Source organism: Lagopus leucura, unplaced genomic scaffold, assembly GCF_019238085.1.
Source record: "Lagopus leucura isolate 7727_CA_CO unplaced genomic scaffold, USGS_WTPT01 Super-Scaffold_100058, whole genome shotgun sequence".
Lineage (NCBI taxonomy): Eukaryota > Metazoa > Chordata > Aves > Galliformes > Phasianidae > Lagopus > Lagopus leucura.
This window is the reverse complement of record NW_024962304.1, coordinates 880995-901252: the sequence shown is the minus strand read 5'-3', so window position 1 is coordinate 901252 and position 20258 is coordinate 880995. Positions and strand designations below refer to the sequence as shown.

The window sequence follows — 20258 nt, the reverse complement described above, 5'->3', positions numbered from 1 at the left end:
CATACATGTGTATGTGGTGCACCTGTGCTGTGTGCATGTCCCTGCTGGGAATGTATGCAGCTGCAGGAATCTTGCCTCTGTCTGGCTGTTAGACACATTTTCCTCTAACAGATTACACTTGTTTGCAGACACTTGCTAGATAAAATATAATTAACTAAATAAGCTTCCATCCCTACGTTTCTCCAGTTAAACACCTTAACAGCCTATCATTTGCTTAGGAAGCTCATTTTTCCAGATGTCCATACTAGAACAGTACAAACTCTATAAAGATAATACTTCCAGAAAGAAACATAAGAAGTTTTTGATTTGTTTAATCAAAATACTACCTCATTCTAAATTCTTTCCCAAGACTAAACATGCCATCACTATGCATGTTTACTCTTGGTAGGAAAAGTGTTGCCCATGAAATCTGTCCTCAAGCACTAGTACTTCAAGTATCTCCCTTCAGTAAACATTTATTTGCCATTTAACTCTTTCAGTTTCACTAGTTCATTTGCCAGATCATGAAGGACTGTGACACTTAATAGATATGCATTCATAGTTAATATATAAAATACAGTATCTCCCATGCTAATACAATATTTCAAAACAGAACAGATTTTTGTTGAAACTCAGACACCTGTGAATTTTCACCATTATTCTCATTTCTTTTTTTTTGTTAAGAATGAAATAATCTTGTTCTATCTTTCTAACCTGTTACACTGTTGTAGCTAAAGAAGATTATATTCATTTATATCTTTAACTACATGATAAAGTAGAAATTCAAATTTTCAACTGTTCAGAGGCATCTTTATGGTCTCTTGAATATTGAGAGGCAACTTGCTAAGGAAAGAAAAAAGTAAGGACTGGATATATTTCCTGCATCTTCTAGACATTTTATAACACTTTACTTGGCAGATGAATAATTCTGGTTTTAGTATATAATGAAGGAACAGAAGACACATATAAGTGAATCTGCATATGCTTCAGAACCTGTATCAAGAGCAACTGCAGGTTTTTCTTTTCTTTCTGTGCTTTCATATCCTACAACACAAGTAGAGCTCATAATAAATATTCTTACTTGCAAAACATCACAACAGTGGATAGCATGATTCTAGAACAGCTGAAAACAAGTACTTAAACGTGACTCGTGATTAACAACCAGAAACTGTCTCTCGCAGTGGTCAGCAGTTCCTTGCAATAGTCGAGGTAATAACCACTGACTCCATATGAAATTGAGGATGTTTTTCTTCAGGATACTCAGCTAAGATAGCTGTGCTGCTTTTGTCCCATGCATGGTACAGAATAGTGCTACATAAATGCAGCCCTAGGGACATAAGGTGGAACATTTGTTGAATTGAACTTTTCATTAGGAAAAAAATAAAACAAATCAGGTTACAGGATGTTTAGCAAGCAGAGAGGAAAGCTGAGTTTTTAATCTCAACTAATCAGTGCCTTCTGTACTCAGTTACGGTTTTGAAATGGCAGGATGGCTTACAGTTGTGACAAGTCGTCCCGCTGTACCCAGTTCCATCACAAGTACACTTGAAGCTGTCCCACGTCTGGGTGCATTTGCCATCGTGTTCACAGTGATTGGGCACACACCTGGCAGAATAAGATAGAAAGAGAGAAAAACAATTAAATGAGCATCAAGATTTACACATGGCTAAGCTAGGAGCTGCACAAACATTATATCACGTCCTTGCCTGATAATTAATCTTTGTTATTTTATGCATAACAACAGAATTGTATCCAAACACACAAGTGTACAACTGGTGATTAATCTGCAGCCCCTGCACAACAACAACAACAACAGAAAAGAAGGTAATAAAGGTGGAATGCAATTGCTCATCATGAATTAAGGTTCTAAGCTAAGCATTTCTGATGCTTAGCTGTCAAAACAAAAAGAACATCACAAGGTGCATTTCCTTCAGCTGTACTGGTAGTGTCGTGTTTCATGGAGTGACTGAAAGTTAAGTAAAGGATGCCAATGATTTTCTATTGAACATCCTATTGCCAGAAATGGGATAAAGTGAGGAAGGCTGCCTGCTGGTCAGTAAGGAACTTACTAATGCCACATTACTAAAGCAAGCTGATATAGTCTTCAGTATTAATGGTACAACTGTATTTTCTTCACAGGGATTCATGGCAGACATTCATTCTCCTTTATCCTATCCATTTGGACATGAACAGTGGGATCGAGTGCACCCTCAACAAGTTTGCAGACAACACCAAGCAGAGTGGTGCTGCTGAAATGCTAGAGGGAAGGGATGCTATCCAGAGGGACCTGGACAGGCTTGAGAAGTGGGCCCATGTCGACCTCATGAAGGCCAGAAGCACAAGGACCTGCACCTGGGTCAGGACAATCCCAAGCACAGATAAAGGCTGGGCAGAGAATGGCTTGATAGCAGCCCAGAGGAGAAGGATTTGGGAGTGTTGACTGACAAGAGTCAACGTGAGCCATCAACGTACACTTACAATCCAGAAGGCCAACCGTATCATGGGCTGCATCAAGAGAAGTGTGACCAGCAGGTTGAGGGAGATGATTCTGCCCCTGTACTCTGCTCTCATGAGACAACCTGGATTACTGCATCCAGTTCTAGAGTCCCCAATGCAAGTTGGAGCAGGCCCAGAAAGGGCCACAGAGATGATGAGAAGGCTACAGTACATTCCCTACAAAAGGGCACGCTGGGTGCTCTTCAGCCTGAAGAAGAGAAAGCTCTGAGACCTTAACAGCAGTGTTCAGCTCCCAAAGGCTGGGGAGGGACTTTGTGTAACAGCCTGTAACAACAGGGTGAGGATAAATGTTTTTAAATAGGTTTAAATGGTTTAGACTCTTCATTCCTTTGACAAGGACATATAGACCAAGTTTCCTGAGTCAGAAACTGGAATTTGACTCAGACCAACCACACTTCAATGAGATAGTATTTAACAATGATTTATTTATTTTGCAGTGTTCTCCCTGAGCTGAACAATATGCTCACAAATCTTAATGATGCATGCGTATTGTTCATTAGTAGCAATGTAAAATACATATTCATTTAAAATTCTCTTCCTTTTATCTATGCACATCTCCTATATTCTTAACTTATGAGATTTTTGGGATAAGAAAGAAAATTTTAGTTTATATTTGCCAAGGGTTTATCACAGTGGAATTTCCTCACTCTCCTCATTGCAGTCAACTGGATCAAGAGCAGTAATGAACAGTAACAAAGAAATGAATGACCTTTTTGCACTTCACTATTCTCCTCTAAATCATCATTGAGCATATTTATATTGGTTGGTTATCTTTTTTTTTTCTTTTACTGCAATGATTCTCCCATCTCTAAGCAGCAGCACGCCTAGTTAAAATTTTATAGAAAGTATTAAGCATGATTTCAACTGACTTATTCCCCTGTCCTTTCTGTGTGTCCTTAGTGTATACCTGTATTTTATTCTTCTATAGAAGCCCTACAGCATTTTTATAAATTACAGTATAATGAATGTTTTAGATGTTCAAGACATTTTTAAGACAACAAAGGAAGTACACCCCAACAAATCATGTGCCGTGTGCTACTATGGTCACAGCTCTGTCATACAAATAGAAACACAGTGCTTAACTCACACTCTATTATTTAATCAATTTTAAATTTGCTAAAAACAGATGCATAGAGTAATAACTCATTCATTACCTAGAACTTGTGCAATGAACTGCTTTGATGTCAGAAGGCTTACTGTTCAAGCAGTAAATAGGTGCAAATATATGTATGTGTGAGATTGTGTATAAACATATACAATTTTTTTTTTTTTCAGCAAGAATGATGACAATTTCAGGCTTTTGAAAATGGAGAGTGCTTTCACAAAAACCACAAAACATTCATATGAACTGCAAAACTGTTTTTAAGGACAATTAACAACGAGGATAAAACAGTTTTAATAATAAGCATTTGACTTTAAAATTATAATAACATGATCCTGGTATGCTTAATAAACAAATAGAGCATTGCTGGGAACCTACAATTCTACTTAATACCCTTGTGATTGCCCAATAGAAACATTGATTATTGACTATTATTTGAGTGTAATTTAATTGGTCTTTATTCTATTTTTCAAGCACTCCACTTTCAGAACAATAATCAGTAATTCAGTTTATTATAAACTTTGATTTTTCAAGGTTTTAGATTTCATTTATAAAAATGAAATTATAAAAATTCATAAAAATCCAGAAATCTGCACACAAAGAATAAGATGTAAAAGGAAAAAAGGTCCCTACAAAATATTTTGCTTTTGCCAGACAGTTTGGCATGAAATATTTTACACTTCCTCGAAACAGTGCTCAGTGGAAAGTGCCAGTTGTGATGTTGGAAAACATATTGAAATCCTTGAAATATGCCATTTGAAATGTTCTGAATGCATACCAACTTTTTTCAATTCAAAACAATTCTTTATTTTGATATATATGTTAAAATATACTGTATGCTTGATGCTCTACCAAACCAAGTAATGATGTCTTCCAACTTTCTATTTCAAAATGAAAGCATTTTCAGCAGGTGCACTGGGCTGTTGTGGTTGAGTGGTACAGCACTGAAGAAAAAGTTTGAAGCTATGTAGCTTTGATAGCTGCACTGACAGTTAATAGTTGAAACCTGCTCAAAGTAGTACAATAAAAATAAACTGCAATATAAACAGCCATTCTTCATATATTGCTTGCATCTTTGTGCATAATTAAAACATATGGTCAATGCACTAATGTAAATAAGATGATTTCTCAAGTCATTCAGGGGGCTGCTCCTCAAGAATAGATTTAATCATTCTATTCAGTATTTACTGAAGCCTGGGGTTCTTTTGAAGAGGAATTATAAGAGGAAAGATCTGCACAGTAACATAGAACTCTCACTCTGCAAAGGCAGATGGGGTATAAAGAGAAATTTGGGTCATATCAGATTGAACTAACATTTAGGATGAGTTGTACTTCTGCAACATTGTTCAAAGCAGAGGTGATCAATCTGAAAAAAAGAATATGTGAACAAGACATCCTGGTAAAGGCTATCAGCTCTTAGAACAGCAATGCCTGTAAAAGTATCAAGTGTTCTAATACTCTTAACACCAGTCATTTAAGAGACATAACATCTGGATGTATGAAATCATTGTTGTGACTAGCATGACATAGTAGAACCAACTATTACCCATGTCAGGGTACTTGCACTTGCATTCTGGCACAGAGGATCTTTTTGTCTGTGTTATTTGATTTTATTTAAATGAATTTAAATAAATGAATTTGATCATTTCAATGGATATTTACTAAGGTCTTCTCTTAACCTCTTACTTACAGACATTGTGTCATGAATAAATAAAAAGAACAAGCCATGGTAACTGCTACAGAAATGGTTAGTCTTTTCATTGCTTAACTATTTACAGTAATGGCTATAATTTAAACAGTAATCCTTATTAGAAGAAATCTGTGATTTGAGTTCAGTATTTGTGAGATGAAATACCTAATTCATAGGTATCGGTCATCACTTGCACAGGTATTATAAAACTACAGTCTTAATTTCTTTAGAGATTTTTTTCAGTATGCAACAAAAGAGCAGAATGAAATAAATCATGGCTATTTCCATTTCAATATGGATACAAAACTGAACAGTGGTGTAACGTGAAGTATCTAACGTTGTGTATTACTAAGATAGCAACACAATACAAATGATAATTAAATCTGTTTATAATATGACAATATGGCTATTATGAGGAAAGGTTCCCCTAAGTCTGCCACTAACTGGGTGGTCTGTTGTGCTATGGCCTCCGAGGCCACTGGGGAGTTCATTAGAGATGACATGATGCCGTACTGATGGGGTGGTACCTGTTGCAATATGAGGTCCCTCATTCCTGATGAAAATTTTACAAGGTCTGAGCTTTCAAAGGAATAATCATAAATTGCTTCCTTCATGCCCAGTTCCCCAATGCAATTTTGTGAATCTTCCATGGATGATTCATAGGCTCATATTTAAGAGTATATCACTTTTATCTGGCCGCATTACACTGCATGCAGACATTAATCATTGAATTAAAGAATGATTTTCCTCATTATGCTGAACTGTAGCATATAACCTTTGTTTGAGGGCTGGGTGCGTAATGTTAGCTATGAGTTTTGAAATTTGTAGCTGCAGTAGAATTGCCAGGTCACAGTCTGAAACCATTGGTTGAGCAGTAGGTGAAAAGGCATTGCTGAAGTGGGGAGCTCAGATGCAAGCAATGCATCTGAGTGACCTGAAGGTGTGGAGCCTGGATCCATTTCTCATTCTCATTTAAGAATTAGCAGCATTTCTCTGGTTACGAAGTGGTTTGTTTTTTGTTTGTTTGTTTGTTGTCTTTGTTGGTTTTTTTTGTTTTGGTTTTTTTGAGTTGGTGGTTTCTGAAAGGGGTGAGCTAATTTTCCTTCTCTGTTATCTGCTATTGTTTTGTAGTTCTTGTATCCCGTTAGAAAATGCTGTCATTGCTTTCTTTTGCTAGATACTGGTCCACTTATTGTTATACTTTTGGCTTCCATATCCCATAGTTAGAGCAGCTAAAGTGTGGGGAATTTTTCCTTGGCTTCTGTCAGAAGCACTGGCCTAGATCCATTAGTTCAGCTCCTCTATTGGAGCAAGATGTAAGATGGAAAGTGGTTTGAGGAGGAAGTTGATCTTCCAGTGATACCCTTCCCACTGGTCTTTCTTGTACTTTCTCAAATTTTTGCATGACTATAGGGTGGATTTTCAGAAGGCCCAGTTCTATAGGAGCTCCTAGTCCAGACTTGTTAAAACTCTTCTTCAAAATAGTTAGGGATATGAGGATCTAATGTCTTCAGGTCCCCTTTGCTTGCAATAGGCAAGACCCTGACTTGAAGTATTGAGCCAGTTTGGATGGTTTTATTTGTAAGCACAGCAAGCTTCTACTCAGGCTCTTTGATTCAGTTATGCAGTAAATAGTTTCTTCCTTGATTTTGTTCTGATATATTTAGATGGTTTAATGCCATTAACAGATTCCATGCCACAGTAGAGGCAGTGAGCTGTCTCGCCCTGTTATTCATAATACACTTTCCCAGGCCCTCAAATCAATCAGCCAAATGGGTTGAAGAGCTAGCAGTGTTTCCCTTATCTCCCACTGGGCCCCATTTTTCTACAATAGAGGCTAGCCTATGCCACAGAGAGCCTAGGAATCCCAGGGTGTTTTTGAATAGCTCTTTTTCTGGTGGCCAGATTTCCTCCATCCTTCTACACCTTCCAGGAACACTTTTCTTCCTTTTCAGGAGACCATTAGAAGGTCAGTTCCTAGCTTACTGCTAGTGTTGAGCAAGGGAAGGCTCAAGAGTGAGAGGCCTTTTTTGCTTCTTTGTAACTTCAGTGAATTCTCATTAGCTCTTCTACTATGAGACTGATGTGAAATCATTCCTAGTTCCAGTTTACTGTGCTCTTTTTATGGAGTTGTATTGTATTATTATCCTTTAGTTGTCTTTTTCCATTATCCTATTATCCTCTCCTTATTCTTTGATATGAGATACAAAGAAATGCATTTCAAATTCAAAAGACAGGGTGCTAGGGATATCCATACCAGCAAAATATTGCTTGTAAAAGCATTTCTTCTATTTTCGTTCTATTACAGTGTTTAGTATCCTGCTTGCCTTTTTGGCTCTTCTTAATACAGAGCTGGAATTCTTCCAAAGAATGTTTCAGTGAGAGAATAGCTAGCTTGTTAATTTTGTTCTATTGACATAGAGCTGTTGAGTTTTTGTTGTTGGTTTTTTTTTTTAAATTCAGGAGTCATTCAAATAACTTCCCTCTCTTACAAAATACGCTCCCACAGTCTAAATCAAGCAATTTTTACAGACAGTTTTCCAGGAGGCCCTCTTGACAACATCTTGAAATTAGATCGGTTGCAGAGAAATCACAAATCACTTTGCAGTTTCATATTAAAGGAGAAGTGGGCTGTCCAGCCATAGACAGAAGATAACAGTTATTGCTTGATCTTGGTAATTTGGAAATTCAAGACAACAGTAGTTCAGCCATTGCATTGAGAATATAAACTCAGCTGACAAAGAGGTCTGCTATTTGAGCACCAGAAGGTACCCCAGGATCCCACTGTATTCATTTAAATATTTTCACTGGGGTTTTTGTTGTTGCTGTTTGTTTTCTTTTCTTTTCAAAGGACATCTGTGTTTGTTCGCTTCTATGGCTGTTTGATCTGTTAATTTCAATACTTCTGCCAATTCTGGCAAGGAACTGCAATATTCAAGGAAAATACAATGGTAACTGTGTAACATTCTGTTATTTTTCTCATTCATTAAACAGAAGGATGACATGAGATCACTTTGAAATTCTTTTGGTTCAGAAGGAACGGTGCTGTCCTCTAAAATGGAAGATACTTACAAACATTAGTGTTCTCAAAATTTCCCAACCAATTTTTAGCTAAAGAGGCCATGCTCTAGCTAATACTTAGTGGTAAAAAAATACCCCAGAAACACTCTGCAGATCTGAGTCAAAGACTGTGGAATCTAACTAGATGCTGTCTGTTATCCTGATATTGCTTCCCATAATACCACCCAAATCAAATTGTACCTAAAAAGTATCCTTCCATCAAAAGAAAAGAGAATCCTTCATAATGATGGAAACTAGGCATCCAGAAGACCTATGCTAAGTAGTCCTCTGGCAACCAGTTATTTAGAGGTGGAGCTGGGTGGATGATTGGTTGTGTAGGCATGCATGCTGATAGCTTCCTCATCCAGCTTCACTCACATAAAATCACTTGTAGGTAGGAAGGTGGTTTTTTTACCCCACCTGAACCTGAGAATCAGTTTCTCTTCCACGTGCACAGCTGCAAATGGTACCAAAGCCTGTAAATTCTAATTTCCTATTGTAGTCCCGCTGCATTATAACTTCTTCTACAACAACAACAACAAGATGTTATCTTAATATAATTATATTTGCATGGTGCATATTAAGCATCTTATTTCTTTTGAAGTCTAGAAATCAATGTAAAAATAGAAATGGAATGCAGTTACACGAAAAAGTTTTGCATGAGATCCCCATCAAATTCCCAAACCTACTTTTACTCTCTTATCCTAAATCTAGCAAAAGTTGCAGATGGGCTATGAGAAGTGGAAGTGTTTGTAGTTAAAGTGATATTGTCTTAGGATACTCATCTATTTATGTTCATTATACTCTATGCAGCATGCTCAAGTATAATGGTCTCAATGTTTTTCAAAGCAGATAGTAACCAGGTGATCTCAGTATCTTCTCACAGAAAGATGGAAAGAAGAGACCTGATTATTTTTTTTTTGTGCCGAGCTATTCTTATCACTAGGGAGGAATATCACTTAGGGAGGAATAATTGCATGCACAGGTACAGATTGGGGGATGAGCTGCTGGAGAGGAGCTCTGCAGAGAGGGACCTGGGTGTCCTGGTGGATGACAGGTTGGCCATGAGCCAGCAGTGTGCCCTTGTGGGCAAAAAGGCCAATGGCATCCTGGGGTGCATTAAAAAGAGCGTGGCCAGCAGGTCGAGGGAGGTGATCCTCCCCCTCTGCTCTGCCCTGGTAAGGCCTCATCTGGAGCACTGCGTCCAGTTCTGGGCTCCCCAGTACAAAACAGACAGGGATCTCTTGGAAAGAGTCCAGCAGAGGGCTACAAAGATGGTGAGGAGCCTGGAGCATCTCTGCTATGAGGAAAGGCTGAGTGAACTGGGTCTGTTCAGCCTTGAGAAAAGAAGACTGAGAGGGGACCTGATCCATGTCTATAAATATCTAAGGTGTAGGGGGCAGAATGGTGAGGCCAGACTGTTTTCAGTGGTGAGTGGAGACAGGACGAGGGGAGACGTCCGGAAACTGCAGCACAGGAAGTTCTGCACCAATGTGTGCAAGAACTTCTTTACAGTGAGGTGACGGAGCACTGGAACAGGCTGCCCAAGGAGGTGGTGGAGTCTCCTTCTCTGGAGATGTTTAAGACCTGCCTGGGCACCTACCTGTGCGACCTGGTGTAGGGAACCTGCTTTGGCAGGGGGTTGGACTCGATCTCTGGAGTTCCCTTCCAACCCCTACAATTCTGTGATTTTGCCCCTATAAATGAGATCTATATATTCCCATTAAAAGCTAACTATATTTATATATATATAAATATATATATATAAATATATAAAAATATATATATTTATATATATAAAAGCTAACTATATTTATAGTTATATTTATATATAACTATATTTATACTATTCCAAGATCTAAGTGTTTAGGGTTTAAAAAAAAAAAACAGCAGACAAATGAAGGAGTGTATGCACCTGATAGAGAGCTTGAACTTTATCACAGCCACTGTAAGAGTATCTTCCAATTATAGGAAATTATTCTGAATCCACAAATTTGTTGAAAGCAAATTTAACCTAGGCTTAACGCAGAAGTTAAGTCATAGAAGCTTTTATTCAGATCTATTTTGTTGAAATACAAATAAGGATATGTGCAAAAACTATGCACTACAAAACATAAAGGAGAGAAATCTCAGCCATTCAGGGAGAAATTAGATATGTTTGCACAATAAGGCACATACCAGGATAAAATGGACTAATTAGATCCTAGAAATTCACATCCTTTCTCTTTCTGTAATGTCCACCACTTTGTGTTACAGACTTTAACAGAGACCTTTTGCATTCTGATATTAACAACCTGGACGTCATCACCTTATGTGACACCGAGCTGTGGGGTGCTGTTGACACACCAGAGGGATGGGATGCCATCCAGAGGGTCCCAGACAACCCTGAGCAGTCAGCCCAGGTGAACCTCATGAGGTTCAACAAATCCAAATGCAAGATCTTGCACCTAGGTTGAGGCAACTCCCATTACCAATACAAACTTGAGGATGAAAGGATTCAGAGCAGCCCTTACTTATGCTATCCTTCTTACATCTTCCCTTCTCACTGGGGATTTAAAACATTGACTGACATCAAGTTACCACCATAAATTTAGTAAGATTCAGTTGTCTATTTGACTTCTGAGGCTGGACCCTCACTTTTATGACATCATTCCACATTTGCCAGTGACATATTTCAGCAACCCGGACTGTGGAGCCCTTCAAATTGCTTTTTGAGGCTGAATCTCTCTAATTTCTACAGGGCACAGATTTCTCCTGGATTTCAGGTGTTCTTTTTCCCATAGTCAGCTACTATCTGTGCTGTTTGTTGGACAGTTGCCTTTCCAGATACCCCGGGGCTCACAATGCTACTACGGTTCCATATTGATGAAGCAGGGCTTGCTGTGGGATTATGTATCTCATCCCAGCTGCAAATTTAACTAGGTTAGGACTTTCAGAGTCCTTCTCATAAATGGCCGCTTTCATTCCTAGTTCCATTGCGTTTGTAAATCTTCCATATTATCCCAGGTTTCACTGTGACCTAGCACATCACTTTCATTTGGCCTTGTAAGCTCTCACAGCTACTAGCCATTAGTGAGCTGCTCTCATTGCCGCGTCTAACAGCAATCTTTGCCACATAGCCAGCCGGAATGTGGTGGAACCTTGTTTTGACATCTCAGGCTCATTAACCATAATACCTTCTGCTCTCATTTCCCATAGTCTTAATATTCCTGTGGGGACACCTTACTGTTTAGATCTTTGGGCTAGGTCCATTAATTCAGCTGCCCTATATGGGCAAGCTGTAGTGTGTATTATTGTTTCAGTGGGTGGCCATCCCTGAGGCAGTATAACTGCTGGTGGTTCCTGAAAATTTTTTTGGTACTACTGACATACCTGAGGGACAGACTACCGTTCAGAGAGACCTAGACAGAGTTGAGGAATGGGCCCTGGAGAGAACCTCACGGGATTCCACAAAGCCAAGTGTAAGGTCTTGTGTTTGGGTCTTGGCAACCTTCACTGTCAATACAACCTGAGAAACAAAAAGATGGAGCAGAGCCCTGCAGAAGAGGACCTGGGTGTACAGGTGGATGGTAATCTGGACATGAGCCAGCAGGTGTCCTCACTGCCTAGAAAGCCAAACATATCCTGAGCTGCATCAAAAGAAGTGTGCCTAGCAGTTCAAGGGAAGTGATTCTGCCCCTCTACTCTGCACTGGTGAGATGTCACCTAGAGTTTTTCATTCAGAGAGGATACGACCCATCAGAGCTTGGCCAGAGGAGGTCCACAAAGATCCAAGGGGTGGAACAGTTAATGAACTGGGGCTGTTCAGCCTGGAGAAGGTTCTAGAGAGAATCCAATAGTGGCCATAAGAAAAAAAAGAGGACAGACTCTTAGCAGGCTCTGTTGTGATAGGACAAGGGGAAATTGTTTCTAACAAAAAGAGGGGAAATTTAGACTGAATTATAAAGGAGAAAAAAAAAAAAAAACTACAGTGAAGTTGGTGAAGCTCTGAAACAGTTTACCCAGAGATGTGGTGGACACCCGATTCCTGGAGCCATTCAAGATCAGGCTGGACCAGGCTCTAAGTAAATTGATCTAGCTGTAGATATCCCTGCTTACTGCAGGGGATTTGGACTAGATGACCTTCAATGTCCCTTACGTCACAAACAGTTCTGATTCTATGATTCTATACCAGCAAATGTCCAATCGAAACACTACTAAAACTTCTGAGATCTGTAGGATTTCAGGCACTTCTTTCACTTTACTGTAACCCTGCTCTGGAGATTATGACCTTACCATATGGGACTTCACTACACAGAGATAAAAGATCCATAAAACCTTCATCTCACAAAGAAAAAGCAGACCACTTTTGTCAACAGCTCTGCATACAGGATGGCTTGGTGGTTGAGCCACTAGCTAATGGAAACTGGATGACAAGACAAGGGAGTTTTAACCGAACTGAATACTTTAAATACAGTCTGTGCAAAGTGCTTGTAACATCTTGGGCTGCACAGGAGTTCAGCCAGCTGAAAGGAGTTCACCATTAGACTTCACCAGTTTACTCTTGAACCTGACTGCATTTCTGTGTGCTTTTCTCTTCTCTGGTATTTTGCTGGGAAGCATCACAATCAGACAGGGTTATCTGTAGAAAGATATCTGTAGAAAAGGAGAAAGTATCTAGGGGCAAAGAGAGAAGTGATAACATGAGAGCGAGCAATCCAAAGAAGGGCTAGACTCCACAGAACTATCGTGAGTTCTAAGGATTGGCTGGAATCACAGTGGGAATATTATGCCAAAATTTCCTAACCAATATATGGCACCAATAACTGGGAATCTACTACAGTGGTATCACTCTGTATCATCACTATCTGCTAAATTGGATTACCTCTTCTAATTACTTGTGTATAGAAAATATGCAACCAGAGAACTGCCAGCCTTTGATAAATGTTTCCATGTTAGAAATCACACCACTGACGATCACTGCAAACAGATGGAAAAAAAAGTGGCCTCAAGCAGAATGAAAAAAAAAAATAAACCCACCTCAGAACTTATGCTGACAACTGTAGTTTCTATTAACTAACCTCTAAAGGATGTTTTCTTCAGATGGATAAATTTTGAAAGATTTTAAGAAATGAGATTATTGCAATTACCTATACATAACATATGCTACAGATCCAATTTTGCCTTCAAATAACAGGATTTGGTTCACACAAAACTAAAAAAAAATTACATCTACACCTTAAAAGAGGAAATGTGCAACATGAAGACCATGATAAAATTCCCAGCTCAGAGGAGTTGTCAACGACATTAAACATATTCCAAATTTATTTTCATTTTTCATTTTAGTTTAGAGAAGCCTATTTAACAGCCAGTTATTCCTCAGTTCTTCATTTACTACATAAATATGTTACTGGTATTGCAACAGATTACTTGCTAAGGAATGCCAAGTACGCATGATCATCTAGGATTGTAACTCATACAGAAAAATCCCATTGTTCTTTTTTTTTCCTACTGTTTCCAGTGCTGTGGGTATTAAAAAATTATTATCTACCCATAAACAGTTTAAAGATACCCACAGGCATCTTTCTTAACTACAGTTTGAACTTTTGAAGGAAAGTAGTACAATATAGAGCTGGAAAAACCTCTAATGTGTATATAGAAATAAATCTGTCATTTTGAGGTATTTCAATTTCCGAGACTTATGCTGGGGAGTCTCATTTTTCCACTAGTAAAATAGTCTTACTATTCCCATGAATTCTATGCAATTACTCTTCAGCAGAAACAGATGGCTTGAGGCAGTTCTACAAAATACATCAGTTTGAAAAATAAATGCAACCCATGACTGAAACTGATATTTTTTTCCTAAGTACAAGAGATTGTACTAGTTACCTCCCAAGGAATGCAGAAAAGTGGGCTGCTAAGCATAAGCAGCATAATAATTGCATCAGTAATAATTAGAAAAACAAAAACAAAACACACACACACACACACAAAAAAAAAAAAAAAAACACAAAAACCAACTATCCTTAAGGTTAGCAAAGATATACCAAGGTAAATGAAATCTTAATAATATTTGAGCATCTAACAGTAGTTCAAAAAGATGAAATTAAGTTATAATACAGAAAAAAAAAAAGAATTACTGAATTGCCAATTTCTTCAGTATTTTCCCACAAGAAAATCAGTTGTGTTACAACAATAAAGATCTTCTATTGATTAACAGCTTTAATATGAAATAACAATTATTACAGTGATCTTTCAGACTTTTTAAGATTTGGTAAATTGCATCCAAGAACATTAAAAGAATCAGCTAAAAATTTCATAAACTGTCAAGAAAATCTTAAGACTGCAGTGGAGGTTCGGAAGAAAAAAAAAAGCCAGAATTATACCAGTATTTGAAAAGAGGAATTGACGTGAATGCAGAAACCAGAGGCAGCTTGATAGAAATCTTATCACAGGATAAAGAAGAAAAGCGGTAGGCAGTAGATGTGTACAAGTGAAGACTGGTTGAAGAGAAATGATGAGCAATGTGAGAGGTGAGAGATATGAGCTTACCACTTAGATACTTATATGAGAGAGTGACACCTGGATAGAGTTTATTCAATATTCTGGAGATGACCATCATTAAGAAACTCTAATCCATGGTGCTGTTCTGTTAGGAAAGACAAACTTTCTGTTTGGTTATTGTGACTCAGGTTTTTAACAAAGCAAATACATAAACAAGCGAGTGATTAAAGGGCTTATGGAGTAAGAACTGAGTTTGTGCCAGTCTGATATCAAGTGATGTAACAGCAACCACTCACAGTCAAAATGTACAAAGTTCCTTGCAGGATCAGCTATCCAGACAAAAGTGCTACTGGTAAGCTTTTATGGCTTCATTGATGTTTTAACAGCTGGTAAGGGATGCTATAAAACATCACTCAAATTTGGTAAAATGAGCTCAGCTGAACAACTGACTCTTAAACACAAGCTCTTCGAATACGACCTTTAGTTAAAAGGGCAGTAATGTGGAATCTCTCAGTGCTGAAGTCTAGACAACCAGTTAAAAATAAAGCTCCAAAACGAAAATTACGTGTAAGAACAGGAACATGAGCCCTAAGTATATAAACCAAAGAGTGAGGGGAGGAAAAAAAAAAGAGAGTACTGAGTTCTGTCTGCTACATTAATAATCTTTTCATGAGCAAGTAAAGAACATATTCTACAAGTGAAGATAAGAACTTCTTGTCAGTTTAGCTAATATTTAATATTCTAATAAATCATATTAGTACAGAGAAACTCCATGAATAATACAGTTAAAATTGTTATCCAAACATTCTTAGTACTTGTAATTCTTATTGCTCACTCTTCAATAATCCCTCTGGGTCTGTCTGTTTATCTTTCAGTTTTCCCTAAGAAGAATGAGGACGGATAGTGAGGAGAAAGACTATTATGAGGTCCTTATTAGAAGTTCAATGTTCACAGCATTGGAGCTCACTTTTCCATCTTGGGGCCAGTTCCAATATTTTCCATAGCAGTCCTTTTTGTCCAAGCAAAGGGTTGAAAATTGAATGACAGCTTCCCTTACTCCCAGTTCAAACATAGAGCTGCTCTTTGTTAGAACACAGAGACCATGGGATCTGTCAGCTCTTTGCAACACCAAAAGCAACACTGGGGAACAATTACCTTATGATATAAAAGGCTTTCTATGTCTGGAAATAATTATGTGAAAACTGTCTTTAAAATAATAGAAAAGGAAAACAGGAGAAAGAATAATTGATGAACTATTCATACAGTAAAACTTTATCTTTTATAATTCAAAGGGCTTAGGCTGAGGGATCTTAGTGGTTTTGTTCTGATAGTTTTTGGTAATGTACTCTGTTAATTTCCCACAGGGTGATCTAATTTTCCTATAATTCTAAGGATGGTTCTATGTCTTGGAAGACTCAGCAAAAACAAAATCTTCATTCAATCTCTGGGTTCTGTAAGGGCAAGATTTAAAATCTTAGAAGCCAACTCAGGAGGGTCTATAGCATTAGCACATACATCTTAGTGTGCTGTTGGATATCAAAGTCCATATTCTGGTAATAAGTCTTTCACGGTTCTGCAAGATAAATGAAGAATTGTCCAAATTGCAAAAGTGACATTCACTAAAATCTTCTGATAGAGGACAGGTTACTTTGTTATAAAAGTTATCCTATTCTATTCAAATTTACACAAATATATTGGTGTATGTTCCTATGACAGACTACCATCTTTTTTTTTTCAGTGAAATAGTATCACCAGTGCATTCCAGTATACAGCATTCTATGTGACTTTATGAAAGAGGAGAGTAATGCCCCATCGAGTAAATATCAGTCAGTTTTATTGTTTTATATTATGATGTCATGGCTTTATGATTTTTGCTGTCAGTATTCCACATCATAACATCACTTAAAGCTTGGGGAATTAAAGAGTTAATACTCCAGTTCCATGGACTGAACACTTTCTGGATACCTGGTTCTCAGAAGAGAGCTACATACCCCAGAGGACTTCGCATTCAGAGGGGAAGATAAGACCTGCAAGTCACTGGACTCTCCTCCTCTCGCTCCCTGACACTGTGTGGGTGTGCTCGCCAGCCATTTCCCCTTCAATTCAGGGAAAGGCCCTCTCATTTTATTTATTAGCCTCAGTTCCAATTAGATATTGTATTATATTTTGCTACCTTGCATTCCGATATCATATCCAGTAAATTTACTTTCCTTCTCAGATTGTTGCCTCTGTTCTGTTCATAGGTCCACCTCCCATCTCCCTACCCTTCCTCCCTTCCCAGGGGAAAGGGGTCCCCTGCCCCATTAGTTACAAAATCAGGTCAAACTGGCCCATAAACCATCCCTCCCCACACCCCCTCCTGTGTTGGGCTGGTGGGCCTGTGGGCCTGCTGCTCCCCTGTCATGGCCACAGATAGATCTAGATAACCCCGTGACAGTTATTGGTGGAGAATGTGGGCAAACTGAACCGAATCTGAACCTTTCAACGTCAGTAGGAAAGAAAAAAAAAAAGGGATTTCTTAAAGTCAGAGTGGCAGAGCATTGTAGCTAGCTTTGACTTTCATAGATTAGATAGGCTGGGTGGTCTGCCAGATTCTGGCCAATGTTCTGAGCTCTGTTTTAGTTGTTTTTTTTCCCCCTCTCTTTTTAGCAACTGCCAGCCATGAATCTATTCTTTATTTTAGGAGTGCTGTAGCACTCCTATATTAATTAAAGGCCATTATGTTTTTGGGATGTATTGTTTCTTATTAGTTCATCATGTTCTGTTTTAGAGTTGTATATGTATATAACCAAGTAAGGGCACTGATGGAGACACATGCCTGGTCCCTATACGCTGTTGTATTAGTTGAATACAGTTACTCCTCAGAGTGAGTAAATAATTTTACAAACAACTCAATGCTTAGACTGGTTTTCAAGGTTCTCTTCTCAGTTCCTTAAATGCTTTTGGAATGCCAGATTAATGGTCATGTTGTTTTTTTCCTCTGAATGTGTTCCTCTTCATTTACAATATCTGGAGGAAGCCTTCCCCAAAATCAGAATATGCTGAGTGGCAAGGAATATGGAAAGGTTTAGGAAAAATCTTAGAAGCGTGGGGACCCCCAGTGTCATGGGATTTCACTCTTGAACACCTGTGGGATCCCAAGAAACTAAGCAAGTATTTGACTTAGGGATGTTGCAGCTTTGGTAGATCTGAGGCAATATGGCATATTTGGGGATTGGCTTGTGCTTACCAAGCACCATACAGTACTATTTTGGAGAGAGAGAGTTTCTGAGCTGAGATTGAAGCCAAGGGGTGAAGTCTCCAAGTCAAACCTGATCAATCACACAAGGCACCAGTATCAATATCAGTTGCCCCTGTGAAAGGCCAGAAATGGCCTTCTTGTGTCTAGAATGGAAAGCAGCAGCAGCAGCGGAGGAGGCAGAGGGAGATCCAGGTGAAGGGCTCTCCCCAAAACCACCATCACTGAAAAAGGCAACAGAAAAAAACTAAGAGACATGGAGAGGAGAGTGAGGAGTAGGAAGTCACTGTAACCACTGCTTATCTACCTCTGAAAATGAATAAATCCAAGGCTCGTGAAAGGAGTTTACACAGTGCATGAACAAGACTATAGTCTCCTGGTTGCTTTGCTGTTGGGACAATGGGACCAGCACCATGTTTCTAGATGATAATGAAGCTCTTCAACTAGGAGGCATTGCCAGAAACTCAGATGTTGACAGAGGGATTAGTAGATGTTTGGAGAGAGTCACCATCCTCTGAGAATGAGTGCTATTAGCCATGAAGGAAAGATATCACTTCAAAGATGATCTGGAGCCTGAGGTGAAAAATTGGGCTACTGGCGAAAAAGGTGTCCAGCATTTGAGAGATACAGCTGTGATGGGAATGTTTTATGACCCCATGTTTGTTCCTAACAATCCACATCAAGACTGTGATCCTGCAAGAGTAAGGAATACACCTGATATATGACAGAAACTCAGAAGAACAGCACCAGAAATGTACACAAGTACAATAGCAGCAACCTTTGTAAGGTATGAGGACCAACAGAGAAATGATCGAACTGATTATTATGCTTCAAAACTTTGAATAAAAGCTACCTCCATCTCACCCTTCCATTTCAGCCATCTCAAAAGTAACAGAAAGACTAGGTAAAACGGAGAAGCAGCAGGACAGTATACTGAAGGAACTGTCTCTATTGATTATTGGTGATGAACCCATAGTAGTATCAGAAACACCTGATGAAGATCAGGAAGATTAAAAGAGTTCTGCTGAAGAAGCTGATCAAACTGATTAAAAACTCAGCTATCACAGGCAAGCCTCTTCCTGCTCAAGCAAATGACAGTAATAAATCTATGTCGCATGCTGCCTGAATTACTTACATGAGCATGGAGAAGGTATGAAGAAAGTGATATATACTTATATCAAATTAGGAACTTCACTCATTTCAAAATATGAAGTGCATTGCTCTAAGACAACTGCTGTATGCTTTTATGATATGTTATAATGCAACTATACTTTGCAGAGCACACTTCATACAAACTGAGTTATGAAATGTACTACTGGGATAAGCAATACTTACACAGTCAAATTACAGTAGCAGAGAGAAAAGCATTAAGGCTTTTAGAACAGCTAAAATAAGGCTGCATAAATAAGATACACAAGGTTGCTACTCTGATGAAAGAGACATAATTCATTTTCTGCTCTCATCTGAATAACTGTCACATGGCTAGTGAAGCATTAATTGCTTGGAATAGGCTGAAATGCACAAATTTAATACAAAGTATGAAAAATGAGGACGGCAAGTCCAAATTAATACTGTCAATACTAAACACACACAAAAATATGTCTTTTTTTTTTTTTATTTGATCACTAATTGACCAAACATTGGACTAGTTACATTTCCATGTGACTACTAATCTTGAGCAATAGCAAGAAGCCATAAGGGGACAGTAATTATTCTTTGTTACTGTTTTCATAGGTCCTGAATCAATCATAAGGTAATAAAAGATCAGAAACAGCTACTGATTATCCATTCAGCAATGCTTTAGATGAGTAAATTTAATATAAAGGGTACAATATAATACAGGAAATTAGTATTAGTATGAACTATAATTTAAAAAGGTAAATAAATGAAGAGAGGGTAAGAGATAGAAACATCAGTACACTCTAGAATTAACGGTACTGAATCTAGTTTAGGAAAGAAGCTTATTTACTGAGTTAATGATTTTGATGTCAGTTTGTGAAATGGAACTGAGTCCATTGCTAGACTTTTGTCAAGAAACTGCAAAGGAAATGGCAGAGCTGAGGTTTATTGTACAATTAAAATGTGCAAAAATTGAAAAGGCAGATCATTAGGTCCTGTTACGGTAGAGAAAAAGAGCAGATATTTCTCTCTTCTACCAATAGAAAGAAACTGGATTTTAGTTGGATTTC

At 38.3% G+C, this 20258-nt stretch overlaps 1 protein-coding gene across 1 annotated transcript in view; it reads right to left on the bottom strand.

Moving 5' to 3' along the window:
- Nucleotides 1–20258, bottom strand: part of CNTNAP2 (contactin associated protein 2) — a 663767-nt gene that overhangs the window by 219999 nt on the left and 423510 nt on the right. The window contains exon 11 of the mRNA XM_042886519.1: nucleotides 1478–1584. Coding sequence (XP_042742453.1) covers nucleotides 1478–1584 — 107 coding nt within the window. The remainder of the gene's footprint in view (nucleotides 1–1477; nucleotides 1585–20258) is intronic.